Here is a 27,145-nt window from a genome sequence, read left to right as displayed (position 1 = left end):
AATGGACCAAAAAAGTGGAAAATTGTCGGAAGGTCGTAATTATTGCCCGATCCTCACGCACATTTGAATGGGGGTTACCGGACATTGCAAAAGCCAAGCAGTTTTGGATGGCCATCCAAAAATATTCAATGTGTGAAATAGTTTGCCAACTTTTGTAGACAAAATACGAAAATGTCCACTACAGTGACTTTTTGGAGAATTCACAAATACTGGAAAGACGCACTTCTGACTATTTCGTTAACGAATATATTCAAATGTCAGTATCTCATATAGATGCGTTTCAGTCAAAAACCAATAATAAATGTTAATCTTTTGCCACTTCTGAGAGATTATAGGTCTTTGGGAAATATTGGTTCCAGATCTAGGAAGACCATTTACGTGCAACATCTACCAATAAATTGGAAATGAGCAAATTAGTTTAAGTTGCTATTATTCGAAAATTAGAAAACGGAACCTGATGGTTTTCTTTTATTATTTGTCACAATATCTTGTGGAATTCTTTCGAGTATCTCGCCTAAATTAACTGTATCGTTTATTATAGTGTTGTAGGGTATTCAACGGTCGGCCCCGCTCGACTGTAGCCTTTGCTTACTTGTTAAATTTGTATGTGTAGAAATTCATATGTTTGTCTCAGAAAAAATCACGAAATATCATAGGTTATCTTATTCGGTGCCCGTAAACTATACAGTGTATGTCGATCAAAGCATCAATTTCTTACCTCTTGAAGAGAGTATCCGATCTAATACTAATTTACGTACTGTAATCTTGTCAAATTTAAATTTAGTTGTTGGTCCATTTGAACCCCTAAATATATTACGGACATATTTAGGCCTTCCCTCCTGAGCCTAACCCTACCCTTATGCAAGTTTTCTTGAGGATCAGACGATAATTGCAATCTATATAATAATATACCCAACCTGTGTTGTGAGCTGAAAAAATATTACAAAATATACACTTCAATATTATAAGTCAAATTGAAAAAATTGAAAATTGAAAAAATCGCATGCGATAAAAAATGTGAAAAAATAAAAAATGCCACAAGATACTACAAAATCTATATTAACCTCATTACTGTCATCTTTTTATGCGATTTTTATTTTTTAGATTTTATACTTTTATGCCAAGAGGGCATTCTGAATTGACAAAATTTGTCAAATCGGTCCAGCCATTCTTCAGATATAAGCATTTTAGCTAACATCCCCTTCCTTTGTATATATGTATTGTACATATTTTCGATATATTTATCCGATATATTTATTTACTATCGGCATCTACGTAACGGTCGGGATTGACCTGTTCGTCTATATGTGATTTCGCCGTATTAAAAATATTCTCGGTTTAATGGAAAAATAGACTTTTATTTAACACAAATATTATGGCCTATTTCACCCACTAAATATTACACCCAGTCCTAAGCTCTAGAAACGTGCCAATTTCCGCTTCGATTGGTCCATAATTACGACCTGTAGAGCAGCTGCAAAATCAGGAATTTTTTCAGTTTTTGGTCCATTTAAACCCCTAGATATTATGCGATCATCTCCAAAAAAATATGGTTCTATTCTGATTTAGTGAATATCGGGCCATAATTGCGACCTGTAGAGTGATTAAAAATTAACATGGACATACGGACGGACGGACATACATAGCTAGATCGACTCAGATCGGCGAGATAGGAAGACCCATATATACCTTCCTATGTGGGAAACCAATATTTCGAGGTGTTACATAATTTTTGGCCCAATCAAACTTATAATATCCCCAGCACACAGTGTTGTGGGGTATAAAAATAATAATAACAAATAAAAAAGCAGTAATTTCGGCAGGGCCGAATTTTAAATACCCTCCACCATTTGGAACGAATTTGGAAATTTGGAAAAAAAACCGTTAAAAATTCTGTTCAAATCTTAAATCTATCGAATATAGGAAGAACGAAGACGTGGACTTGCATAGGCAATTTTTGTCATAGACCATTACAATATTCAAATATGAAACTTGAAAAAATTCCGGAGAATAATGTCGCCAAAATCTTCAAAATACGGAATAGAGGGAAGTACCCTTATATGAGGGCTATGCGAAGACCTGTACCTGCATAAACAATTTTATGTCACAGGCTGTAGTACCTATTAAGAGCTTTAAACATGAAATTTGAAATATTTCGGTGAATATTGTGAGGTACCGATATGTAGGGGCTATGCGAAGACGTGCACTTATATAGACAAATTTTCTGTCACAGGCTGTAGTGCCCATTAGGAACTTCAAATATGAAATTTGAAACAATTCCGGTTAATAATGTCGCCAAAATCATAATACGGACCTGCATTTTCTGTCATAGACTGTAGTACCTATAACGAACTTCAAATACAATATTTTATATTGTGGGGAATAATGTCGCAAAAATCATCAAAGTCAAATGCCATAATTTTTACAGTTTTTTTTTTTTTTAAATTTTATTGAATGAAAGCAAAAAATGTCGAAATAAGTTTGGATTTGTTAGAATTTTTCACCTTTGGCACGAATTATTACCTTCTAACGGCCAATGAAACCGTCATACGCTGCCCGAATGTTGCTCTGTGGTATTATGGCCCATTCCCGGCGAAGCGCTTGCTTGCGGTTATCGACACTGTAGTATTTTATAGTGCCAAACTTGCTTTTCAAAATACTTCAGACACAATAGTCCATCGGATTGGTATCCGGAGATTTGGGGGCCATTGTGCGCTGGAAATGAAGCCAGGAACCTCACTTTTGTCATTTTTCTGCCACTGTGACGCGGGTTTCGATCAAGTCGCTTCTTTACTTTTTGAACCATTCCTGCTGATGTTGCTGTTTTCTTCCGCCCACTTCCTTGGCGTCGGGCTAGGCTCGGTAACGAGACACAAAAGATCTGTTCACATTTACATGCTGGAATGCTCTAACGATAGTCACTTGTAATTTTTAAGCCAAATATAAAGAAATCACACTATCACGCTTGAATTCTATCAAGAATAATTTTTTTTCTGGAAAATTCTCACCAAACAATATCATGAGCTGTCACTGGAATAATTTTAACAGCTGTCGGACGAGTGGCTTAGAAATGACAGAAGTCTGCAATTGTTTGCATTTTTTTCATCTCACCCTGTATGTATGATGGAGGGTATAATCAAAATCTAATTTTAAGCGATGGCACTTCTCAACAAAATCCTCGTGCATCCACGCAAAAATTCGGTCTACTTTGGATATTCTAACGGCATGATGTAGCGTGAATCAAGTAATAACTTTGTGTTTATTCTTCTGACGTCCATATTTCCCCTTGATCTTCGTTGACTTACGAAAAACAACAGTGGCCGTTGGATACAAAATACAAATGTGAAAATGTTTGTTCATTACAAGAATGATTGTGTAAACGTTTGTGTTCTGCACGTGATACGAAATTAATTGAAGACTTGTTATGCGAGAAAATATTTTGGCACTTTTGGCACAGATATCTGTCTAAGAGATTGAAATCTTTCATCAGATGCTATAAATAAATCGATACAAATAATAATGAAATGAAAATTAGTGAAGCGAATAATCGAATACCGATTTGTAATATTCACGAAACGAAATTAAATAGAATCGTTGCTTTCTGATTCATTATGGTTGGTTGGATTACGCGATGGTCATAGGCTCGTTATAACCACAATTAGTAAGTTGAATATCACTGGTAAAATGGCTGATATGTTTGAGCTTATATTGATGCTCATATAATGAGATATTCCTACGTCCGATACATCAGTTGGGTAAAGTACGTTGCAGTTGCTAATATATTTTTAATTATGTTGTATGCCAGGAAAGACGGATAGAATGCAATTTATATAAAATAAAATAAAAATACAAAAAAAAAAAAAAAAACAAGTAAGCAAAGGCTACAGTCGAGCGGGGCCGACCGTTGAATACCCTACAACACTATAATAAACTATACAGTTTATATAGGCGAGATACTCGAAAGAATTCCACAAGATATTGTGACAAATAATAAAAGAAAACCATCAGGTTCCGTTCTCTAATTTTCGAATAATAGCAACTTAAATTAATTTGCTCATTTCCAATTTATTTGTAGATGTTGCACGTAAATGGTCTTCATAGATCTGGAACCAATATTTCCCAAAGACCTATAATCTCTCAGAAGTGGCAAAAGATTAACATTTATTATTGGTTTTGGACTGAAACGTATCTATATGAGATACAGACATTTTTCTTCAACGAAATCAGCGTTAACAAAATAGTCAGAAGTGCGTCTTTCATGTATTTGTGAATTCTCCAAAAAGTCATTGGAATGGACATTTTCGTATTTTGTTTACAAAAGTTGGCAAAATATTTTACACATTGAATATTTTTGGATGGCCATCCAAAACTGCTTGGCTTTTGCAATGCCCAGTAACCCCCATTCAAATGTGCGTGAGGATCGGGCAATAATTACGACCTGCTGACAATTTTTCAGTTTTTTGGTCCATTTCAACCCCTAAATATATGGCGATCATCTCCAAAAAGAGTAGGCTTCTTTTCTGACCCTCATCTTATCTCCATGCTAAATTTCGTAAGGATCGGGCCATAAATGCGATCTGTATATGATATCCTGATATCCTAACTACTTAGTTTTGTTAGCTGTAGAAATATTACCAAATGTTTAATTCAAAATGAAAATATGCCAAAAATATGACAAAATTGAAAAAATATGAGAAAATTTTACAAAATCAATATTTTCATCTTTAGAGAGATATTTTTATGCGATTTTTTAGACGTTTTTTCTTTCCTGCCAATAGGCCATTCTGAATTAATGAGAACTGTCGAAATCAGTTCAGCCGTTCTCGACATATAAGAGATTTTTCAAGCATATCTTCTTTGATATTTTATATTTTGCAATATATCTGTTTTGTTGGATGTTAACATCAATGTAAAGATCAGGAGTAACCTTGTCATGGCTTTGTGATTTCGCTAGGATTTAAAATAATCGCGGTTTAATGGAAAATTTTGTTTTTTTTCAACACAAAAGATATGGTATATTTTACCCGCTAAATATTATCCGATGACCACCCAAATTGGTAGGCTTCTTCCCCGCCCTAAACTCTAGCTACATGCGAAATTCCGCGTCGATTGGTCTATAATTGCGACCTGTATAGCTACTGCAAAATCAGACATTTTTTCAGTATTTGGTCCATTTCAACCCCTAAATATCGTGCGATCATCTCCAAAAACAATAGGGTTCTATTCTGACCCTAACCCCACCTCCATTTTCAATTTCGTGAGGATCGGTTCATAATTGCGACCTGTAGCTTGATTACAAATTAACATGGACAGACGGACAGACGGACAGACGGACGGACGGACATACATAGCTAGATCGACTCAGCTCGGCGAGCTAGGAAGACCCATATATACTTTCCTATGTGGGAAACCAATATTTCGAGGTGTTACATAATTTTTGGCCCAATCAAACTTATAATACCCCCAACACATAGTGTTGTAGGGTATAAAAAACAGTAAAGAAAGTCCTAAAGTCGGGCAGGGCTGATTTTATGATACCCTATACCACTTTGCTAATTTAGTTGAGCTTCACATAACAATTAGAAGTTTGTATGGGAGAATTCAATCATACTCCCTATGATTATAACTATAATTTAAAATTCAAAGGAATAAATATGCCGAACAAATTGTATCTTTTAAATTCGGACTTGTATTGCCCATTTGGTGCAAAATTAATTTGAAATCAGATAAAGATATATATGGGAGATATATCCAAATCTGAACCGATCTCGATAAAATTTAGTAAAGATATTTCTGAGCTGTATTTGATTTATTTCCCTGAATATCGTTGTTACGGAGTGCATATTACGGCTGTGGGTAACAAATACAACAAATCGGATGAACAATATATATGGGAGCTATATCTGAACCGATCTTCACCAAATTTGGCATACTACCTTCTAGACTCAATTCCGTCGTATGTGCCAAATTCCATCGCATTTGGGCAAATATTAGACGTTTGGTGCACAATAAAAGGTAAATCGGACGAAGTTATATATGGGAGCTATATCCAAATCTGAACCGATCTCGATAAAATTTATTGAGCTGCATTTGATATATTTCCCCAAATATTGTTGTTACCGAGTGCATATTACGGCTGCGGAGGACAAAAATAACAAATCGGATGAACAATATATATGGGAGCTATAGCTATATCTGAACCAATTTCGATCAAATTTGGCATACTTATTTTTAGGCCCAATTTGGTTGTATGTGCAAAATTTCATACTATTCGGACTGATATTACACGTTTGGTGCACAATAAAAGGCAAATCGGACGAAGATATATATGGGAGCTATATCTAAATTTTTACGGATTATCTCCAATTTCAATAGGGTTCGTCCTTGGGCCAAACAAATGTTGTTTGGAAAATTTCATCTCAATCGGATAATAAATGCAACCTGCATTTTGTTCACAAGAATACATGCACAGACGGACGGACAGACGGACTGACATGCATAAATCAACTCAGAAAGTGATTCTATGCAGATCATCAAAAGGAACTATGGGCCTATCTCGTTTCCTTTTGACTGTTACAAACAAATGCACAAAGACATAATACCCTTATCACTATGTGGTGTAGGGTATAAAAACTGAAATGTTTACCTTTTACCCCGGATAATTTTATCAAATACAGCTTAGAAATACCGATTTACTTTTTATTGTGCACCAAACGTCTAATATTTGCCCAAATGGCATGAAATTTGGGACATACGACCGAATTGAGTCTAGAAGGTAGATGCCAAATTTGGTGAAGATCGGTTCAGATATAGCTATAGCTCCCATATATATTGTTCATCCGATTTGTAGTATTTCTTACCCACAGCCGTAATATGCACGCCGTAACAACGATATTCAGGGAAATGTATCAAATACAGCTCAGAAATATCTTTGCCAAATTTTATCGAGATCGGTTCAGATTTGGATACAGCTTCCATATATATCTTGGTCACCTGTTTTCCCACAGTTCACAACAACATTAAACCTGTTTGCTTTTATACATACGCAAATCAGCAAAGTCAATTGTTTTCTCTCCATTTCACGAAGCATATCTTGATTTCTAAGACTGACTTCGTATAAAACTCCAACTCTTCGAGCAATCCCGCTCGCAACAGCTTTCACTTCCGAATGAAATTGAGCAAATCTGTGCTCTGGAATGAAGAAATATTAGGTCTTTCTGGTTATCAAAAAATTTATAACAATTGTTACACATTTTTACTGGAAGCCGGCACTATTTTGGAAAGAGAATTTTAAATGAGATTGCAATTTTTTTGCCTGCGTAGTTTATTTTACAATCACCAGCGAATTTTTTATATACCATTCACCGTACATAGCATGGATGATATATTAAGTTTGTCATTCCGTTTGTTATTCTTGATCAGCGTAAAGTGCTAAGACGATTCATAGTTGTCCGTCTGTTGTAATCACGCTACAGTAAAACCGAATTAAGAAAGGAAGCAAAAATTTTGCACAGACATGTTTTTTGTCTGCAGACATGTCATGTTCGAAGATGGGATTGGGTGATTTAGTCACATTTTTCAATGGAATTATCTGAGAGTCTACACAAGGAGTCTTTACCCTCTGATATCTACCCCTTTTATCCACGTTATCGTATATATATATATATATATATATATATATATATATATATATATATATATATATATATATATATATATATATATATATATATATATATATATATATATATAACACCTTCGGTATTTTGATGATTTTAGCCAGTATTTTGATGATTTATTCACCGGAATTGTTTCAAATTTGGTATTTGAAGTTCGTAATGTATACTGCAAAATGTCTATGCAGGTCCACGTCTTCGTATAGCCCCCATATAACAGTACCACCCGATATTCGGTTTTTGATGATTTCAGCAACATTATTCACCGGAATCATTAAAAAAGATTTCATATGCAGGTCCACGTCCACCACCAATAATTCCACCGGTCCACCGGAATTATTTCAAGTTTCTAAGGGGTACTACAGCCTATGACAAAAATTTTTGTATACAGGTCCACGTCTTCGTATAGCCCCCATACTCGGTATTTTCATGTTTGTTACGACATTTTTCACCGTAATTGTAAAAAATTTCGTATTTTAAGTTCGTAATGGGTACTACAGCAATGAGAAAAAATTTCGTATGCAGGTCCACGTATTCGTCTCCATATAACAGTTTTTATTTAAGTAGTAGTTTTCCTTCCAAATGGTGCATGGCATTAAAAGTTGGGCCCGGCCGCACTTAGCTGCTTTTTTACTTGTTTGACTTGTTTTTGTAGAAATATTGAGATGAGCAAAGATAAGAGAAAGGTGGGGGGGGGGGGATTTTGCGTTTTATAAGAATTATGATTTGACAAAATTATGTTACTTAATTGAACATCTCGAGCATAAATAGTTCGATTCTAAGAGTAACTATACCTCAACTATATAGGATGGATGAGGAATTTTGAAATTTTATTTGCTGTCTACAAAAATAAGAGAGGACATATTTTTTACTTTACAAAAGCTGACGGATCAGCCAATCTAATTTTTTATAATTTTTTATATATATATATATATATATATATATATATATATATATATATATATATATATATATATATATATATATATATATATATATATATATATATATATATATATATATATAACACCTTCGGTATTTTGATGATTTTAGCCAGTATTTTGATGATTTATTCACCGGAATTGTTTCAAATTTGGTATTTGAAGTTCGTAATGTATACTGCAAAATGTCTATGCAGGTCCACGTCTTCGTATAGCCCCCATATAACAGTACCACCCGATATTCGGTTTTTGATGATTTCAGCAACATTATTCACCGGAATCATTAAAAAAGATTTCATATGCAGGTCCACGTCCACCACCAATAATTCCACCGGTCCACCGGAATTATTTCAAGTTTCTAAGGGGTACTACAGCCTATGACAAAAATTTTTGTATACAGGTCCACGTCTTCGTATAGCCCCCATACTCGGTATTTTCATGTTTGTTACGACATTTTTCACCGTAATTGTAAAAAATTTCGTATTTTAAGTTCGTAATGGGTACTACAGCAATGAGAAAAAATTTCGTATGCAGGTCCACGTATTCGTCTCCATATAACAGTTTTTATTTAAGTAGTAGTTTTCCTTCCAAATGGTGCATGGCATTAAAAGTTGGGCCCGGCCGCACTTAGCTGCTTTTTTACTTGTTTGACTTGTTTTTGTAGAAATATTGAGATGAGCAAAGATAAGAGAAAGGTGGGGGGGGGGGGGGATTTTGCGTTTTATAAGAATTATGATTTGACAAAATTATGTTACTTAATTGAACATCTCGAGCATAAATAGTTCGATTCTAAGAGTAACTATACCTCAACTATATAGGATGGATGAGGAATTTTGAAATTTTATTTGCTGTCTACAAAAATAAGAGAGGACATATTTTTTACTTTACAAAAGCTGACGGATCAGCCAATCTAATTTTTTATTTTGTTTTTAAACTATGCATCTACTGCCAAATTTTCGCAAATGAATCGCCAAAATTTGGCACAAATTTCGTATAGTCCTTAAATATATGTCCTGCTAAGGGTCTTTTCTAAGTTGAATGACTTTTATTTATGTTAAGAGCTTTTGCTTTGGACTTGTGTTGGACTTGTATTAATTAAAGTTTTGGTTTTTAACCAAATTACAGGATCAAACCTCTTTACAAACAGCTTGTATTATTTTCCAGGATTACTTTCCGAAACCTATGTTGAATGCAATTTTTTTATTTTATACAAAGTTTAGTTTTGTCATAGATTCTTTTTGAGATTCGTGTAGCTTCTACATCAATGCTGACTATCAACATTTCCTTAAAAACTACGTCAGTTTTTCTCTCAAAAAATTTCCACAACTAACTATTATCCAACGATGGTGGCTGGTAATTTTCCTTCAAGGGCTGCGGGCCATGAATCACTGGGAATAACGAGAACATAATAAACAAATGAATTAACAATTAACGTCAACAACAATTAAAATTTAATTTGTTTATGATGCATTTCATTGATTCTTATTGCAACTAAAACTAAAAAAAGGGAAGGTGGGGGAACGGTTGATGTTCTACACTAAATTAAAATACTATTGAATTAAAATCTCTACAAAATCGCGTAGATTTCATTTAAGTTTTTTCTCTTTTTTTTTTTGTCTTGCAATGGGTCGGTCCCTCGGGTTGGCTAGCTAACTGACTGTCTGTCTGTCTCTCGTTGTTGTTTTGCATCATTAATTGTAAAACAATAACAACAAGCATATTGAAGGAAGAAGAAACTGAAAGATATGCAATAGAAGAAGATACGTAAAAGACTAACCGACTGTGGGGAAAGAACAAGATCTTAGAGAAAAAGAAAAGTTCGAAAATTCATTGTAAACATTTTTTACACCAAAACTGTTCGAAAAGATTTTCAGTCTTCTCTGAGTTATCGAGGCATCAACACGAAATTTAAAAAAAAAAGGGAATAGAAAAGAAACTATAGCATCAATTTGCATTCAAAGACGGAAAATGGACAACAAATTAAAATAAAAAAAAACGAATTGAATGTTATGTTGAATACAAAGTGCAAAGCAATGAACTTGAAATAAAATTGAACGGTTTTTGTGTTTGAAATAATTCTAAATCTATAGAAAGTGATTTTCAAATTGTGAAGAATTTTAAAGGAAATTGTAAAAAATTAATTTCGTGATATCGGTCTTTACGAAAATTAACTAATTTTTACATAACTCGACTTTGCGGGTTTTTTTCACCAACAACTTTTATTGAATTTGTCCCCTGATAGCGTATAATTCATTTTAAAGTTATATAACCGTCCACATTTTCTCCACGTATAAACTACTTAGGGTCCATCAAGGACTGACAATGGATTCGGATAAAGTAGTGCGCGCCATGGCGCGTTGGTGGCAGGTAAATTTAGAATTTATTTTTCATTTTTGTTATTTTCATAAATTTCTTCTTCTTCTTCTTCGCGTTAACGCTTGAGTGGTCGCATTGACGCGATTCTTTGGTCCACCACTCATCTAGCCAGCCCCCCAAAAACACTCCTACATCGCGACATGGCTGGCAAACACACCCCCTTTTCTTTTATAATTTATGAATAGTTGTCGTCGTTATTGTTGTCGTTTTTATATAATTTTTGTTTATTTGCAAGATTCTCTTTGCAATATTGAAAATAATTTCGAAAATTACCTATCAACAGCTGTGCGGATATATTCGCTATACAATATGAAAAAGTTTGTGTTTGCGTTTACTCGTTTTGACGAAAACATTATGTTTTTCAAGTGTTGACTGAATTTTTGTGGTTGGTCAACGGATTTTATTTTAATATTTTTGCAGAAAAATTACACTGTTCTGAAATATTTCAGAGAATTTTTCCAAAATACAGAATCTAAATGAAATGTTACATTTAAGAGATATGTGAAATATAGATCTCATTGTTTGGGTGCTAAAGAATTGGAAATGAACAAAGTTGCAAAGAATGAAGAACCGGGAAGGACGGATTACTTTCAAATCAAACTTCTATGATTTTTTCTAATCTCCACCATAGTATGGAGGGTATATAAGGTTTGTCATTCCGTTTGTAATACCTCGAAGTATATATTTTATACCCCACAAAGTATATATATTCTGGATCAGCATAAAATTCTATGTCGATTTATCGATGTCCGTCCGTCTATCCGTCTGTGGAAATCACTCTAGCTTCCGAACGACATGAAGTTGGTTGATACAATTTTACTCAAATGTATATTATTTCTGCAGGACTTTTGGTATTGAAAATGATCCATGTAGGTCCACGTTTTGTTAAAGTACCCCTAATAATGATACCTCCCTATTTTCAGAATTTTGAAGATTTTGGCGACATTATTCACCGGAATTGTTTTAAATTTGGTAATTGAAGTTCGTAATGGATACTACAACCTAAGACAGAAAATTGTCTGTGCAGGTCCACGTCTTTGTATAACCTCCATATAACGGCTCCTTCCGATATTCGGTATTTTGTTCAAATTTCGCATTTGAATATTGTAATGGCTTATGACAAAAGTGGCCTATGCAAGTCCACGTCGTCGTATAGACGCTAAAATAACGGCTACATTCGGAATTTTTAAGATTTTTAAAGAATTTTTAACGAATTTTTTTTTGAAAATTGTCAAATTCGTCCAAATGGAGGAGGGTTCGGCCCGGCCGAACTTACAACTTCTGCCTCACTAAATTTCATTTTTAGTGTTCGAACACATTATGCAGTTTCAGCAAGAGACGTACGTTTTTACAAAAATTTAACTTATGAAGGCATATTCTTTTTGAATCCTAATTGAAATGACAAAATCCTTTTCAGGATATTTTTATTTAAATTAGCGATGTCCGTTCTTGCTTTTCACTCTCTGGTGTTTAGAATAACTTTGGAAGGAGTATTAAATTTTTACCAAAATTAGATCAAGTTAGAAGTTGGGCAATCAACGCCCAGGCAACACGACTGAAGCTAGATTCTTGAAATTTTGCATGTAGGTCAATGGTGGTTGATAGGGGTGAGGTAAGGCTAGGATTTTGGAAATTCGTATTAAATTCGTACTCAATGTACTTAAAGTTGTTATAAATTGAATACATTGCATTGGTTAAACGGATAGAGCTAGAGTTATGAAATTTGTAATGAGGATTTCTGATGGTGTGGAAATTCGAAAAAATCTAAAAAGCACTAAATTCGGTAGCATTTTATATAATATGAATGGGTAGTACTAAAATCTTGACATTTGGTAAAAGAATTAAGTTGGGGTAGCAGGAATGTTTTGAAAATTGATTTAAATATAAGAACTGCACTAAATGGTACTAAATTTGGCACAATTTGGGCTTTGAGGAAGTGGATGGGGCTGGAAACATGAAATCTTGGTCATTGCTGGTGGGTAGGGTAAAAAAAGAGGGTTGGGTTTAAAAATGCATACTACAAGTATACGAAAAGGTATTTCTGGTTTATATTTGAGATATATTTCCAGTAATATCGTTGTTACAGAGTGCATATTACAGCTATGGAGGTCAAAAATAACAAATCGGATGAAAAATATATATATGCGAGCTATAGCTATACCTGAAGCGATTTTCCCCAAATTTGACATAATTGCTTCTGGCTCAATTTGGTCGTATGTACCAAATTCCATCCGGCTTGGACTACATTGGAAAATCGGACGAAGATATATATGGGAACTATATCAAAATTTCGACCGATTATCTCAAATTTCAATTCTTTTAAAATCTTATATTAGGGTCTATACGACAACGTGGACGTTCATAGGCAAGGTTTGTCATAAGCCATTACAGAACTCAAATTGCGAAACTTAAAAAAAAAATCAGTGAATAATTTAGTTAAAATCATCAAAATACCGAATATAGGGAGGTACTATTATATGGGGACTATACCAAAACGTGGGCCTGCACGAACAATTTTCTGTCATAGGCTGTAGTATTCATTACAAACTTCAAATACTAAATTTGAAAAAATTCCGGTAAATAATGTCGCTAAAATCATCAAAATACCGAATATCGGGGGGTACCGTTGTATAGGGGCTATACGAAGACGTGGACAGACAATTTTCTGTCATAGGCTAAAGGACCCATCACAAACTTTGAATATCAAATTTAAAACAATTCGGGTAATTAATGTCGCTAAAATCATCGAAATATCGAATATCGGGAGGCACCGTTCGTTATATGGGGACTATACGAGGACGTGGACCTGCATACGAAATTTTTGGCCAGATGTTGTAGTATCCATTAAAATATTCCAATATTTAATTTGAAACGATTCCGTTGAATAATGTTGCTGAAATCATCAAAATACCGAATATAGGGAGGGACCGTTATATGGGGGCTATACGAAGACGTGGACTTGCATACAAAAATTTTTGTCATAGGCTGTAGTACCCATTACGAACTTTAAATATGAAAGTGAGTGTTCAAATAAAATTAAATTTTAAATTAATTTAAATTAAATTTAATTTTAATTCCGGTAAATAATGTCGCAAAAATCATGATAATGCCCAATATCGGGAGGTACCGTTATATGGGGGCTATACGTAAACGTGGACTGACATGGCCAATTTACGAACTTAACCTGCCTACTGGTAAACTATGCGTGTATGCAAAATTTTAGCCTTCTATCTCAATTTGTTTGAAAGATGGTGATGATTACAATAGACAGACAGATTGACATCGTTAGATCGTCTTAATACGCTGATCCAGAATATATATACTTTGTTGGGTCTATTATGAATATTTCGAGTAGTTACAATCGGAATGACCATCCATAAAATAGAGGAGGGTATAAAAACAAGTAAAAAAGCAGCTAAGTCTGGCCAGGCCGAACTTTTTATACCCTCCACCATTTGTAAGAATTTTTTAGATTATGCAGAATTGCTACTATCCAGTTTAAAGAGTGTGTTTAATTTAGAATTGTATTAAATATTGCTTTTTATTGACCCCTGGTTTGGTCCTTAATAATTCGTTAAAATGTACGCGCTACGGTTTATTGCAACCTTGTGCTAGCGCCTTTGACATTTTAACGAGTAATTAGTTGTCATTTGTTTTGCCGCCTCCTTTAGACATCAAGTAGTATTTCGCTGTCTTTCGGACAGACAACACCCACAATATCGTTTGCAAGCACATATCGGTGTGCATAGAAGGGCATATTGTTGCCACAGGTAATATTGTTACCCACTAACCAAACTAAGAATAAATAGTTACATATATTAAGAAAAACCCCTTGTGTTTTATTTCTTTTTATATTACCCCCCCTACGGTCCATTGCTCGACGCATTCGGCGTTTTACTCCCATCGGCGGAGCCCCTCTGAGCTAAACATTGGTCAATTCGAGCCAGATTTGGATCATCGCTTGCGTATGGATACTTGGATCCTCCATAAATATACAGTCCATTACTCCTGCATTACAAGGTACGTATAGTGCAGTGTTGTTTTTAAGTGAGCTCGCGTTATTAAATTACCGCGACACCAACAAAACAATCGGTTTTGTTTGGGTACAAAGGTCGTTTTTCAACGTTACCTCTTTCCCTTTTGTTTTGTTTCCCGCCAATCGTCGGCTTCTAATTTGGATGCTTGTGTTCGGCAGCATCAAAATCAAAACAAAACTCAAAAGTAGAACTGTTGCAAAAATCGTTCGCTAATTTTCTTTTTGTTTTGGTTCGTTTCAAACAACAAAACATTCAATATTTCTTTCGTTGATACCAACAAAAACGTCGTCGTTGTTATTTCTTAGTTTGGTGTGCTTTACTACGTAAAGCAAAGACCGCAATATTATTCTTTTTGTTTGGTCTGTCCGCTGTAATATTGCAAATTGTTGTTGTTACATTTATTCTTTTCTCTTGTTGTAACAACAATCACATTTCAAATCGCAAACAACAACAACACTGCTTAAACCCCCACCGCTGTTTGCTTGCTTTGTCGTCGTTCTCTGATCAGCACTTGTTGTTTGTGCTTTGTTAGATCAGTAAACGAACATAACAAACGAAAGAAGAATATTTTTGTTGATTCCTCTTTCTGTCGTGTCCGTTTAGGTTGAGTAGCTACACTACGTTGGTCGGTCACTTTGGTTTGTTATATTAGTTGGCATTGGGTGTAAAATTAATGTTATTATTAAAGTTAGATTAATATAAATACTATAGTGTATTTAATTTTTGTTGTTGTTTGCGATCTTTTAAAAATTAACACACCCTATAGGCGGTCATTTTGACAAGTTAAATAAATAAATATAAAATTGTTATTTTATTTATTTTTCTATTTTTCCCCAAATTGGTTCGGTGTTTCTTGCTATAGTTATGGCCTTCGCTCCTCTGCAAAATTTCATAAGAGACTCAGACGCTCTGATAGAATTTGGTGCACAAATCGGTGCAGTAGAAGATGATGGTATAGATATTAGTTTTTTAGAGGAAAGGAAGAGCAAGTTAGAAAAACTATGGCAATCGGTAAATAAATCGTTGCGTCTTTTAGAAAATTCGGAAAATGTAACAAAAGAACATCTGCATTTGGCAGAAAATAAACACAACGCTTCTTTAAACATTTACTCAAGCACTATGGCCACAATTAATAGAAAAATTATAAAAACTCGTTGTGTATTAAAAAATTTGATCAAAAACGCGGATAAAAATCAAGAGCAATCGGCTCAATCTCTTTTGATTCCTGAATCGCAGGAAAATATGACCGCAAATATTTCTTCTGGTTGTGATATCGTTCACAATATGGCACTGCCCCCTATTGATATTGATATTTTTGAGGGAGATTTTTCTTCTTGGCCTTCCTTTCGGGATTTGTTTAGTGCCGTATATATAAATAATACCAGGTTAAGTGATGTCGAACGCATGTTCTATTTGCTTAATAAAACTGCTGGAGAAGCTCGGAAAATCGTTTCGCAGTTTCCTCTAACTAACCGCGGTTTCGCTTTCGCATGGAAAGCATTAAATGATGAATACAACAATATTCGAATATTGGTTCATCATCAACTAAAGTCGTTGTATAGTCTTCCAAGTCTTCTAAAAGAAACTGCATCGGGTCTAAAAGAGATCCGACGGGGAATAAACAGTTGCATATTTTCAATGTCGACCTACAACGTTCCCACAGATCAATGGGATCCGATACTGGTGTTTCTCTGCCTTCAACGTTTGCCAAAAGAAACGCTTGTACTATGGGAACAAGGTATTAAAAACAAATCGGCCCTTTCTTCGTGGAAAGATTTAGACACCTTTCTTTCGGAAAGGATTAACACGCTCGTGTGTTTAGAAGGTTATAGAGAGAAATCCATTCCTTTGCAGAATTCAAATTCGGTTAATACTGCTAGGAATTCTCATTCCAAATGTTCATCTTCCCCTTCAATTGGAAAATCGTGTCGTCTTTGTCATGAGAAAATCCATCGCCTTCATTTTTGCTCAAAATTTAAGGAATTATCTCCCGCAAAAAGGTTTGCATTCGTCAAGCGCCACGAACATTGTATAAATTGTTTGGCAAAGGGACATAAACTAGTAAATTGTACTAGTAAAAATAGTTGTTGGAAATGTGGTCAACGTCATCACACGTTACTACATCGCGAGTCATTAAAACCGAATAGTTCGTTTCCGGTTCTGACTCCAAAAGCTCAGGCAAGCTCGTCAAAATCGTTGTTGTCAGCTGCAGCCCCAGTTTTTCGTCCCTCAAAATATACATCCTCCACATCGGTTGGAGTCGAAAATCCTAAATCTAATTTTGTTCGTTCGAAATCGCTGTACAAAATGTCCAAAAGGAACCTTATTAAGTTTATAAAAATGAAATTATCGGAAGGTAATCAGTCAACAAAACGTAAATTTGTAAGCAATGTTGTAAAGCGACCTTCACATAAAATCGGTCTTGCGACAGCTGGCAATGTATATACCGACATTGGCACAGGGTCTCAATTGGAACCCCCCTCGAATATCGTTTCGGGAAACACGTAGCTCGATTGAAGTCCGAATCTGTAACTGCAGGTTCATCTGCAGCTTCAAAATATTACATTTCGTGTAATAATATGCTTGATTGAAGTCCGAATCTGTTACTGCAGATTCATCTGCGGCTTCATATTATCGTTGTAGCGGAGATGGATCCCGAATCTGTTACTGCCGATTCATTTGCGTTTCCATTCCCTACATTTTGTTCGAAAAAAAGCTCACACTGCACTATACAACCCGTACCTACTGTTGGAACTAATTTAGATTAAGATTATTTGTGTTGAAACATGCTTTGATGTTTCAAGGGGGTCGGCATGTTTAATTTAGAATTGTATTAAATATTGCTTTTTATTGACCCCTGGTTTGGTCCTTAATAATTCGTTAAAATGTACGCGCTACGGTTTATTGCAACCTTGTGCTAGCGCCTTTGACATTTTAACGAGTAATTAGTTGTCATTTGTTTTGCCGCCTCCTTTAGACATCAAGTAGTATTTCGCTGTCTTTCGGACAGACAACACCCACAATATCGTTTGCAAGCACATATCGGTGTGCATAGAAGGGCATATTGTTGCCACAGGTAATATTGTTACCCACTAACCAAACTAAGAATAAATAGTTACATATATTAAGAAAAACCCCTTGTGTTTTATTTCTTTTTATATTACCCCCCCTACGGTCCATTGCTCGACGCATTCGGCGTTTTACTCCCATCGGCGGAGCCCCTCTGAGCTAAACATTGGTCAATTCGAGCCAGATTTGGATCATCGCTTGCGTATGGATACTTGGATCCTCCATAAATATACAGTCCATTACTCCTGCATTACAAGGTACGTATAGTGCAGTGTTGTTTTTAAGTGAGCTCGCGTTATTAAATTACCGCGACACCAACAAAACAATCGGTTTTGTTTGGGTACAAAGGTCGTTTTTCAACGTTACCTCTTTCCCTTTTGTTTTGTTTCCCGCCAATCGTCGGCTTCTAATTTGGATGCTTGTGTTCGGCAGCATCAAAATCAAAACAAAACTCAAAAGTAGAACTGTTGCAAAAATCGTTCGCTAATTTTCTTTTTGTTTTGGTTCGTTTCAAACAACAAAACATTCAATATTTCTTTCGTTGATACCAACAAAAACGTCGTCGTTGTTATTTCTTAGTTTGGTGTGCTTTACTACGTAAAGCAAAGACCGCAATATTATTCTTTTTGTTTGGTCTGTCCGCTGTAATATTGCAAATTGTTGTTGTTACATTTATTCTTTTCTCTTGTTGTAACAACAATCACATTTCAAATCGCAAACAACAACAACACTGCTTAAACCCCCACCGCTGTTTGCTTGCTTTGTCGTCGTTCTCTGATCAGCACTTGTTGTTTGTGCTTTGTTAGATCAGTAAACGAACATAACAAACGAAAGAAGAATATTTTTGTTGATTCCTCTTTCTGTCGTGTCCGTTTAGGTTGAGTAGCTACACTACGTTGGTCGGTCACTTTGGTTTGTTATATTAGTTGGCATTGGGTGTAAAATTAATGTTATTATTAAAGTTAGATTAATATAAATACTATAGTGTATTTAATTTTTGTTGTTGTTTGCGATCTTTTAAAAATTAACACACCCTATAGGCGGTCATTTTGACAAGTTAAATAAATAAATATAAAATTGTTATTTTATTTATTTTTCTATTTTTCCCCAAATTGGTTCGGTGTTTCTTGCTATAGTTATGGCCTTCGCTCCTCTGCAAAATTTCATAAGAGACTCAGACGCTCTGATAGAATTTGGTGCACAAATCGGTGCAGTAGAAGATGATGGTATAGATATTAGTTTTTTAGAGGAAAGGAAGAGCAAGTTAGAAAAACTATGGCAATCGGTAAATAAATCGTTGCGTCTTTTAGAAAATTCGGAAAATGTAACAAAAGAACATCTGCATTTGGCAGAAAATAAACACAACGCTTCTTTAAACATTTACTCAAGCACTATGGCCACAATTAATAGAAAAATTATAAAAACTCGTTGTGTATTAAAAAATTTGATCAAAAACGCGGATAAAAATCAAGAGCAATCGGCTCAATCTCTTTTGATTCCTGAATCGCAGGAAAATATGACCGCAAATATTTCTTCTGGTTGTGATATCGTTCACAATATGGCACTGCCCCCTATTGATATTGATATTTTTGAGGGAGATTTTTCTTCTTGGCCTTCCTTTCGGGATTTGTTTAGTGCCGTATATATAAATAATACCAGGTTAAGTGATGTCGAACGCATGTTCTATTTGCTTAATAAAACTGCTGGAGAAGCTCGGAAAATCGTTTCGCAGTTTCCTCTAACTAACCGCGGTTTCGCTTTCGCATGGAAAGCATTAAATGATGAATACAACAATATTCGAATATTGGTTCATCATCAACTAAAGTCGTTGTATAGTCTTCCAAGTCTTCTAAAAGAAACTGCATCGGGTCTAAAAGAGATCCGACGGGGAATAAACAGTTGCATATTTTCAATGTCGACCTACAACGTTCCCACAGATCAATGGGATCCGATACTGGTGTTTCTCTGCCTTCAACGTTTGCCAAAAGAAACGCTTGTACTATGGGAACAAGGTATTAAAAACAAATCGGCCCTTTCTTCGTGGAAAGATTTAGACACCTTTCTTTCGGAAAGGATTAACACGCTCGTGTGTTTAGAAGGTTATAGAGAGAAATCCATTCCTTTGCAGAATTCAAATTCGGTTAATACTGCTAGGAATTCTCATTCCAAATGTTCATCTTCCCCTTCAATTGGAAAATCGTGTCGTCTTTGTCATGAGAAAATCCATCGCCTTCATTTTTGCTCAAAATTTAAGGAATTATCTCCCGCAAAAAGGTTTGCATTCGTCAAGCGCCACGAACATTGTATAAATTGTTTGGCAAAGGGACATAAACTAGTAAATTGTACTAGTAAAAATAGTTGTTGGAAATGTGGTCAACGTCATCACACGTTACTACATCGCGAGTCATTAAAACCGAATAGTTCGTTTCCGGTTCTGACTCCAAAAGCTCAGGCAAGCTCGTCAAAATCGTTGTTGTCAGCTGCAGCCCCAGTTTTTCGTCCCTCAAAATATACATCCTCCACATCGGTTGGAGTCGAAAATCCTAAATCTAATTTTGTTCGTTCGAAATCGCTGTACAAAATGTCCAAAAGGAACCTTATTAAGTTTATAAAAATGAAATTATCGGAAGGTAATCAGTCAACAAAACGTAAATTTGTAAGCAATGTTGTAAAGCGACCTTCACATAAAATCGGTCTTGCGACAGCTGGCAATGTATATACCGACATTGGCACAGGGTCTCAATTGGAACCCCCCTCGAATATCGTTTCGGGAAACACGTAGCTCGATTGAAGTCCGAATCTGTAACTGCAGGTTCATCTGCAGCTTCAAAATATTACATTTCGTGTAATAATATGCTTGATTGAAGTCCGAATCTGTTACTGCAGATTCATCTGCGGCTTCATATTATCGTTGTAGCGGAGATGGATCCCGAATCTGTTACTGCCGATTCATTTGCGTTTCCATTCCCTACATTTTGTTCGAAAAAAAGCTCACACTGCACTATACAACCCGTACCTACTGTTGGAACTAATTTAGATTAAGATTATTTGTGTTGAAACATGCTTTGATGTTTCAAGGGGGTCGGCATGTTTAATTTAGAATTGTATTAAATATTGCTTTTTATTGACCCCTGGTTTGGTCCTTAATAATTCGTTAAAATGTACGCGCTACGGTTTATTGCAACCTTGTGCTAGCGCCTTTGACATTTTAACGAGTAATTAGTTGTCATTTGTTTTGCCGCCTCCTTTAGACATCAAGTAGTATTTCGCTGTCTTTCGGACAGACAACACCCACAATATCGTTTGCAAGCACATATCGGTGTGCATAGAAGGGCATATTGTTGCCACAGGTAATATTGTTACCCACTAACCAAACTAAGAATAAATAGTTACATATATTAAGAAAAACCCTTGTGTTTTATTTCTTTTTATATTTCCCCCCTACGGTCCACTGCTCGACGCATTCGGCGTATTCACTCCCATCGGCGGAGCCCCTCTGAGCTAAACAGAGTGTTAAAACCATTTATATAAGACCAAAAAGACGCTTTTCGTCACTCGATTGAGGGTTGATATTTTCGACAATCAAATCTTAATTTCGAAAAAGGGGGAACTTAAACCCTACCTCTTTTTAAGGTTACTTTGCGATGCAAAAAATTTGGTTAATGGTTCTGATAGCGACGTACCCAAATTTTAGAGCAACTCGGATATTCAACGAATAATGTCCGATGTTGTTTTTTTTTTCATAATATTTTATGCATTGCTTGACTCAGAATCTGTTGCATTGTGTAATTTACATCAAAACTGCCATTAAACACCATAATTTTGAGTTGTTTTGCAGTGAAATTGCGTATATGGACGGGAGCCAAATTATTATAAAAATAAAATCTTAAGATATGGCCGATTTAAGACAAATATGCTTCGCAGATTGCCATGCAGGTGATTTTGAAAAAATTAAAAAAATTTAATTAGATATAATATTAAATAAAACAAAAAAAAAAAAAAACGTTTCTACTTCAAACAAATAAGAACTGAAAATATTTCCCAGAGGAGCAAAAATCTAAAAATTAAAAGTTAAAGGAAGATTTGACATTTTTACCCCTTTTCCCCCTCTAAATCATCCAACGCGACAAACCCACATTGGCGCCGTTTAGTCATAGCTACGTAGCACGTGCGGTATGCCAAAATGTGGCTAAATTTGGACGAGTTGTTATGTTGTTGCTTTTGCTGTTGTCTTTATTTTGTACATTTCTTTTAATGTAAATTGGTAAAATTTTTTAAATGTTTATTTTTTTGTTCCGTTTGCTTCGTTTCTTAGTTGGCTAGAGTGCATTGTTGAGATTTTTTCTAAATTGTATTCTTTTTTTATTTTGTAATTTCGATTTTGTTGTAGTTGTGGCTTTTGATTAGTACTTTTTTTTACTAAACTTGAACTTTAGAATCGATTGGCATGCTTTGGGGAGGTCCAAAGTCCAAATGAAATAGTTTTAAATGAAAATTTGGGGGAAAAATGCCACCGCCAACTAGAGTTATTTTTTCGAATAACAAACGGAAGTGATTTTTCTCTTGACGTTAAGTAATTGAGAATGAGGTATTTGATGAACAATCGTTGATGAGACATTATTTTCAAGGATGGAAATTTTCTATTTGGAGTAAAAAATTATTTGTATATTTGATACGGAAAACCGAAAAGAATTTAAAACATTTCGGAAAAAGACTTAACGGTCCTAAATCTAGTTTTTTTTTATTCTTTAATCCTTTGGTTGACACTGTGCAATACACAAATGTTGAACCCACTTGCATCGACATTTTGAATGTTTAAATAGCAAAGTAACCTTGATAGAGGGAACAAGTTCCCCCTCGGCCGGCTTAAGTTCGGCCGGGTCGAACTTTTAATACCCTCCACAATTTGGAAGAAACTTAAAAATTTCCAAAAAAAAAAAAACTACAACTTAAATGAAACCCGTTATATGGGGGATATACGAAGACGTGCATACAAAGAGGTTTGTCATAGACTGTAGTACCCATTACGAACTTCAAATACGAAAGTTGAAATAATTCCGATAAATAATTTCGCTAAGATCATGAAAATATCGAATATCGGGAGGTACCGTCACATGGGGGCTATATGAAGACGTGAACCTACATGGCTCATTTTTTGACTTAGGATGTAGCATCTATTACGAACTTCAAATACCAAATTTGGAACGATTCCGTTAAATTATGTCGCTAAAATCATCAAAGTACCGAATATCGGGGGTACCGTTATATGGGGACTATACGAAGACGTGAACCTGCACAAATAATTTTCTGTCTTAGGCTGTAGTATCCATTACGAACTTCAAATACCAAATTTGAAACAATTCCGGTGAATAATGACGCTAAAATCATCAAAATACCGAATATAGGGAGGTACTTTTATATGGGGCTACTGGCAAAGTATAGTACATGTGTGCAAAATTTTTGCCTTCTATCTCTATCATATGGGGGCTATACGAAGACGTGCTGAGTACGATGGTGCTGAGTCCTGTTAGAATGTTCAAGGTCTGCGTCGAAAATGTTTACGTGGCCAAGGCTTTAATACACCCTCCAGAATATTTTCGCGATAATATTCGGCAATTATTCTAATGCCACATTCGATTAATACGAACGGAGAACGACCATCGGCTGTTATGGCGGCCCACACCATCACCATGGCCAGCGCTTGAGTTGAGTTGAGCACATTTTCAGCTGAGCACATTTTCAGCTGACCTTTTTGGCAAGTAAGCACGATCATTTTGTTTGTTTACAAACTGGTGGACAACGAATGTTTTCTCATCGGAGAAAATCAAATTCGGCAGTTCACCACTTTCGGCCAAGCGAAGCAACTCTTTAGCTCTTTTGATTCTATTTTCTTTCTATTGGTGTTGCGGTGTAACTTCTTGCACTTTTTGGAATTTCAATGGCTTTACCCCGAGCTCAATTTTTAATATTTACCGAATGGAATATTGCGATATGTTCAGCTCACGAGCCATTTTTCGGCCACTGCGACGCGGGTTTCGATCAAATCGCTTCTTTACTTCTCGAAGCATTTCTGCTGATGTTGCTGTTTTCTTCTGTCCAATTTCTTGACGTCGGGCTACGTTACCAGTATCAAGGTAAAAAGTGATGGCACATTTAAATGTTTGGTTTTCCAGCCAAATATAAAGAAATCACACTATCACCCTTAAATTCCATCACGAATAACTTTTTATCTGGAAAATTCTCACCAAATTGCTGTTGTACGCTTGTAAACAATATAATGAGCTATCACTGGAAAAAAATTAACATCTTTTGGACGAGTGGCTTAGAAATGACAGCAGTCTGAATTTGGTTGTAGTTCTTTTCATCTCACCCTGTAGATGAATTCCTGATTTTTAGGGAAGATTTAGACCAGTAACGCCTTCTGGGACCTATAGTAGAATTTTATGACAAATAATTTTTTTAGAGTATTCTGACTTGCTACGATCCCTTTTAATCATTTTTTAAAAAAGTACCAAAAATACCCATTTGTTGACTGACTTGAGGGTTAGAAATTTCTTCCGAAATATTTATCGAATTTGTATTTGCAATATTGTCGAAGATACTGTATACATAAAATACATGAATTCCGAAGAATCTTAATCCGAAAATGTCTAAAAGTTTGGAAGAGGGTGGATCTTGTCCTCTCTATTTAGGCGACTTTAAAAACGCCCATAGACGTGCCTTCTTTTTTTAGCTCTACTCTGGATTTTCTCCGCAATTATGGAAAAAACATTAAATTTTTTATTGTGTTATAAATTTTAACCCTTTTTGAGTTATGTACAAGAAATTCTATATTGTCCAATTTCGCACCTGATACAAATATTGGGATTTCCAAAGATGTAGAAAAGTCGTATGAGCCATTTTCTTTCTAGATGTAAATTTTTTTCTTTGAAATTGTTGGTATTTTGTGGGGGAGGTACCGGAATGAGTGGACCGACTTTCCCTATCTCCCATCAAAGGTTAAAAAATAATATAGCCATAATCTGTACGAAAGTCGTTGTGCGCACCATCAAGCCAGCCAGCCAGGACTTCAAACGTCCTGAAACGAAATTCGGAAAAATCCTCTAGGGATCTAAAAAAAAAAAATTAAGTAAAATTCATACCTTTCGGTTAATGGGGACGTAGGGACGTACGGTGGGAGGGTGGAAATACTGAATGGCTGGTCCCCTTCGAAATGGTTACTATTATGCAATGCTATGCGCTTTTGTATGACAAAATTTAGTTTTTACTAGTAGCCCCCACTCCGGAAATATTTGGAAAGGTGCACGTCCCTGATATATCATATAGTACGGTGGAGAGTATAGGAATGGAATAAAACTTTTAAAATACCCCCAATCCTATGTTGGAGAATATCAATTTTATTTATCATGTTTTGGTAGATCTATGCTGAGCCTCCTTGAATTTAAACGGAGTGGATTGCCAAGTATTTAGATGAGATTTTGAGATTTTTTACCAGTTTTTTTTCTATACTCATTATTTTTATACCCTTCACCATACTATGGAGGGTATATTAATTCCGTTTGTAACTCATCGAAATACTCATGTCAGACACAACAAAGTATATATATTCTTGATCAGCGTAAAATTCTGTCTGTCCGTCTGTCTGTCTGTTGTAACCACGCTATCTTTCGAACAAATTGAGATAGAAGGCTTAAATTTTGCACACATGTATATTTTGCCAGTAGGCAGGTTAAGTTCGTAAATGGGCCATGTAGGTCTAAGTTATCATATAGCCCCCATATAATGGTACCTCCCGATATTCGGTATTTTGATGATTTTAGCGACATTATTCACCGGAATTGTTTCAAATTTGGCATTTGAAGTTCGTAATGGATACTACAGCCTAAGACAGAAAATAATCTGTGTAGGTCCACGTCTTCGTATAGCCCCTTTATAACGGTACCCCCCGATATTCGGTATTTTGATGATTTTAGCGACATTATTTAACGAAATCGTTCCAAATTTGGTATTTGAAGTTCATACTGCAGCATAAAACAGAAAATGGGTCATGTAGGTCCACGTCTTCGTATAGCCCCCATATACCGTACCCCCCTAAATTCGGTATTTTGATAATTTTAGCGACATTTTTTAACGGGATTGTTTCAAATTTCGCATGTGAAGTTCGTAATGGATACTTCAACCCATCCCAGAAAATTGTTTGTGCAGGTCCACGTCTTCGTATAGTCCCCATATAACGATACCCCCTATATTCGGTGTTTTGATGATTTTAGCTACATTATAAACAGATTTTTCTTCAAGTTTCGCATTAAAATATTGTAATAACTTATGACAAAAGTTGCCTATGTAGGTCCACGTCGTCGTATAGGCATTCGGTATATTTAAGATTTTAACAGAATTTTTAACGGATTTTTTTTTTTTGGAAATTGTCAAATTTGTACCAAATGGTGGAGGGTATTAAAAGTTCGGCCCGGCCGAACTTCCAGCTTTTTTATTTGTTTTCCTTTCTTTGAAGAAATAACATTTTTTCATTTATTTTTAGACTGTCAGTCAAGAAGACAATGACCCCAGCTCACGGAATCCTATGCTGTATGACCCCCTGCAAGATGGGGTGGTCAAGACATCAAAGAAAATGCAGTATTTTGCAGCCATGGTTGGTAAGTAGTAATGCATTTACCATCCCCCATGACATTCTCTTAATTATTATATTCTCCTTTCCCCTTCCCCATAGTGTGTTTGGGCGCCGTTTCGGCAGGTACTGCACTAGCTTGGACATCCCCCGTACTGCCACAGATTAGTGAGGATCCAAATGCTAATACCACTGCAAACAATGCTACCGCTGATGGCTCGTCGTCGTCACAGCTGCAATTGACACTAAGTCAGCGTAAGTAATGACATAAACCCTACCCGACACCCATTTTAAGTGGCTGATTGTTGGGGGGGCTTAATAATACATTAAAATTTCATAAAAATATTAAAGGTTTACCATGTGCAATCGAATTTCCATGAAATAAGTATGATTAATAAAATTGTCCACCTCAACGCCAGG

General features: G+C 35.5%; 1 protein-coding gene across 3 annotated transcripts in view; it reads left to right on the top strand.

The window, feature by feature from the left end:
* LOC101889471 (facilitated trehalose transporter Tret1) overlaps positions 1 to 27,145 on the top strand; it is a 60,543-nt gene that overhangs the window by 23,742 nt on the left and 9,656 nt on the right. For 2 of the 3 annotated variants that reach the window (XM_059123106.1, XM_059123105.1), the window contains 2 exons: positions 26,639 to 26,753; positions 26,828 to 26,980. In XM_059123106.1, coding sequence (XP_058979089.1) covers positions 26,681 to 26,753; positions 26,828 to 26,980 — 226 coding nt within the window. In that variant the 5' untranslated portion in view covers positions 26,639 to 26,680. Of the gene's footprint in view, positions 1 to 10,511; positions 10,985 to 26,638; positions 26,754 to 26,827; positions 26,981 to 27,145 lie in introns of those variants that run through there. The other variant, XM_059123104.1, reaches the window with a different exon arrangement.

Source organism: Musca domestica, unplaced genomic scaffold (genome assembly GCF_030504385.1).
Source record: "Musca domestica strain aabys unplaced genomic scaffold, Musca_domestica.polishedcontigs.V.1.1 222, whole genome shotgun sequence".
NCBI lineage: Eukaryota > Metazoa > Arthropoda > Insecta > Diptera > Muscidae > Musca > Musca domestica.
The sequence above is the reverse complement of the archived record's forward strand: the minus strand, read 5'-3'. Positions and strand labels throughout refer to the sequence as shown.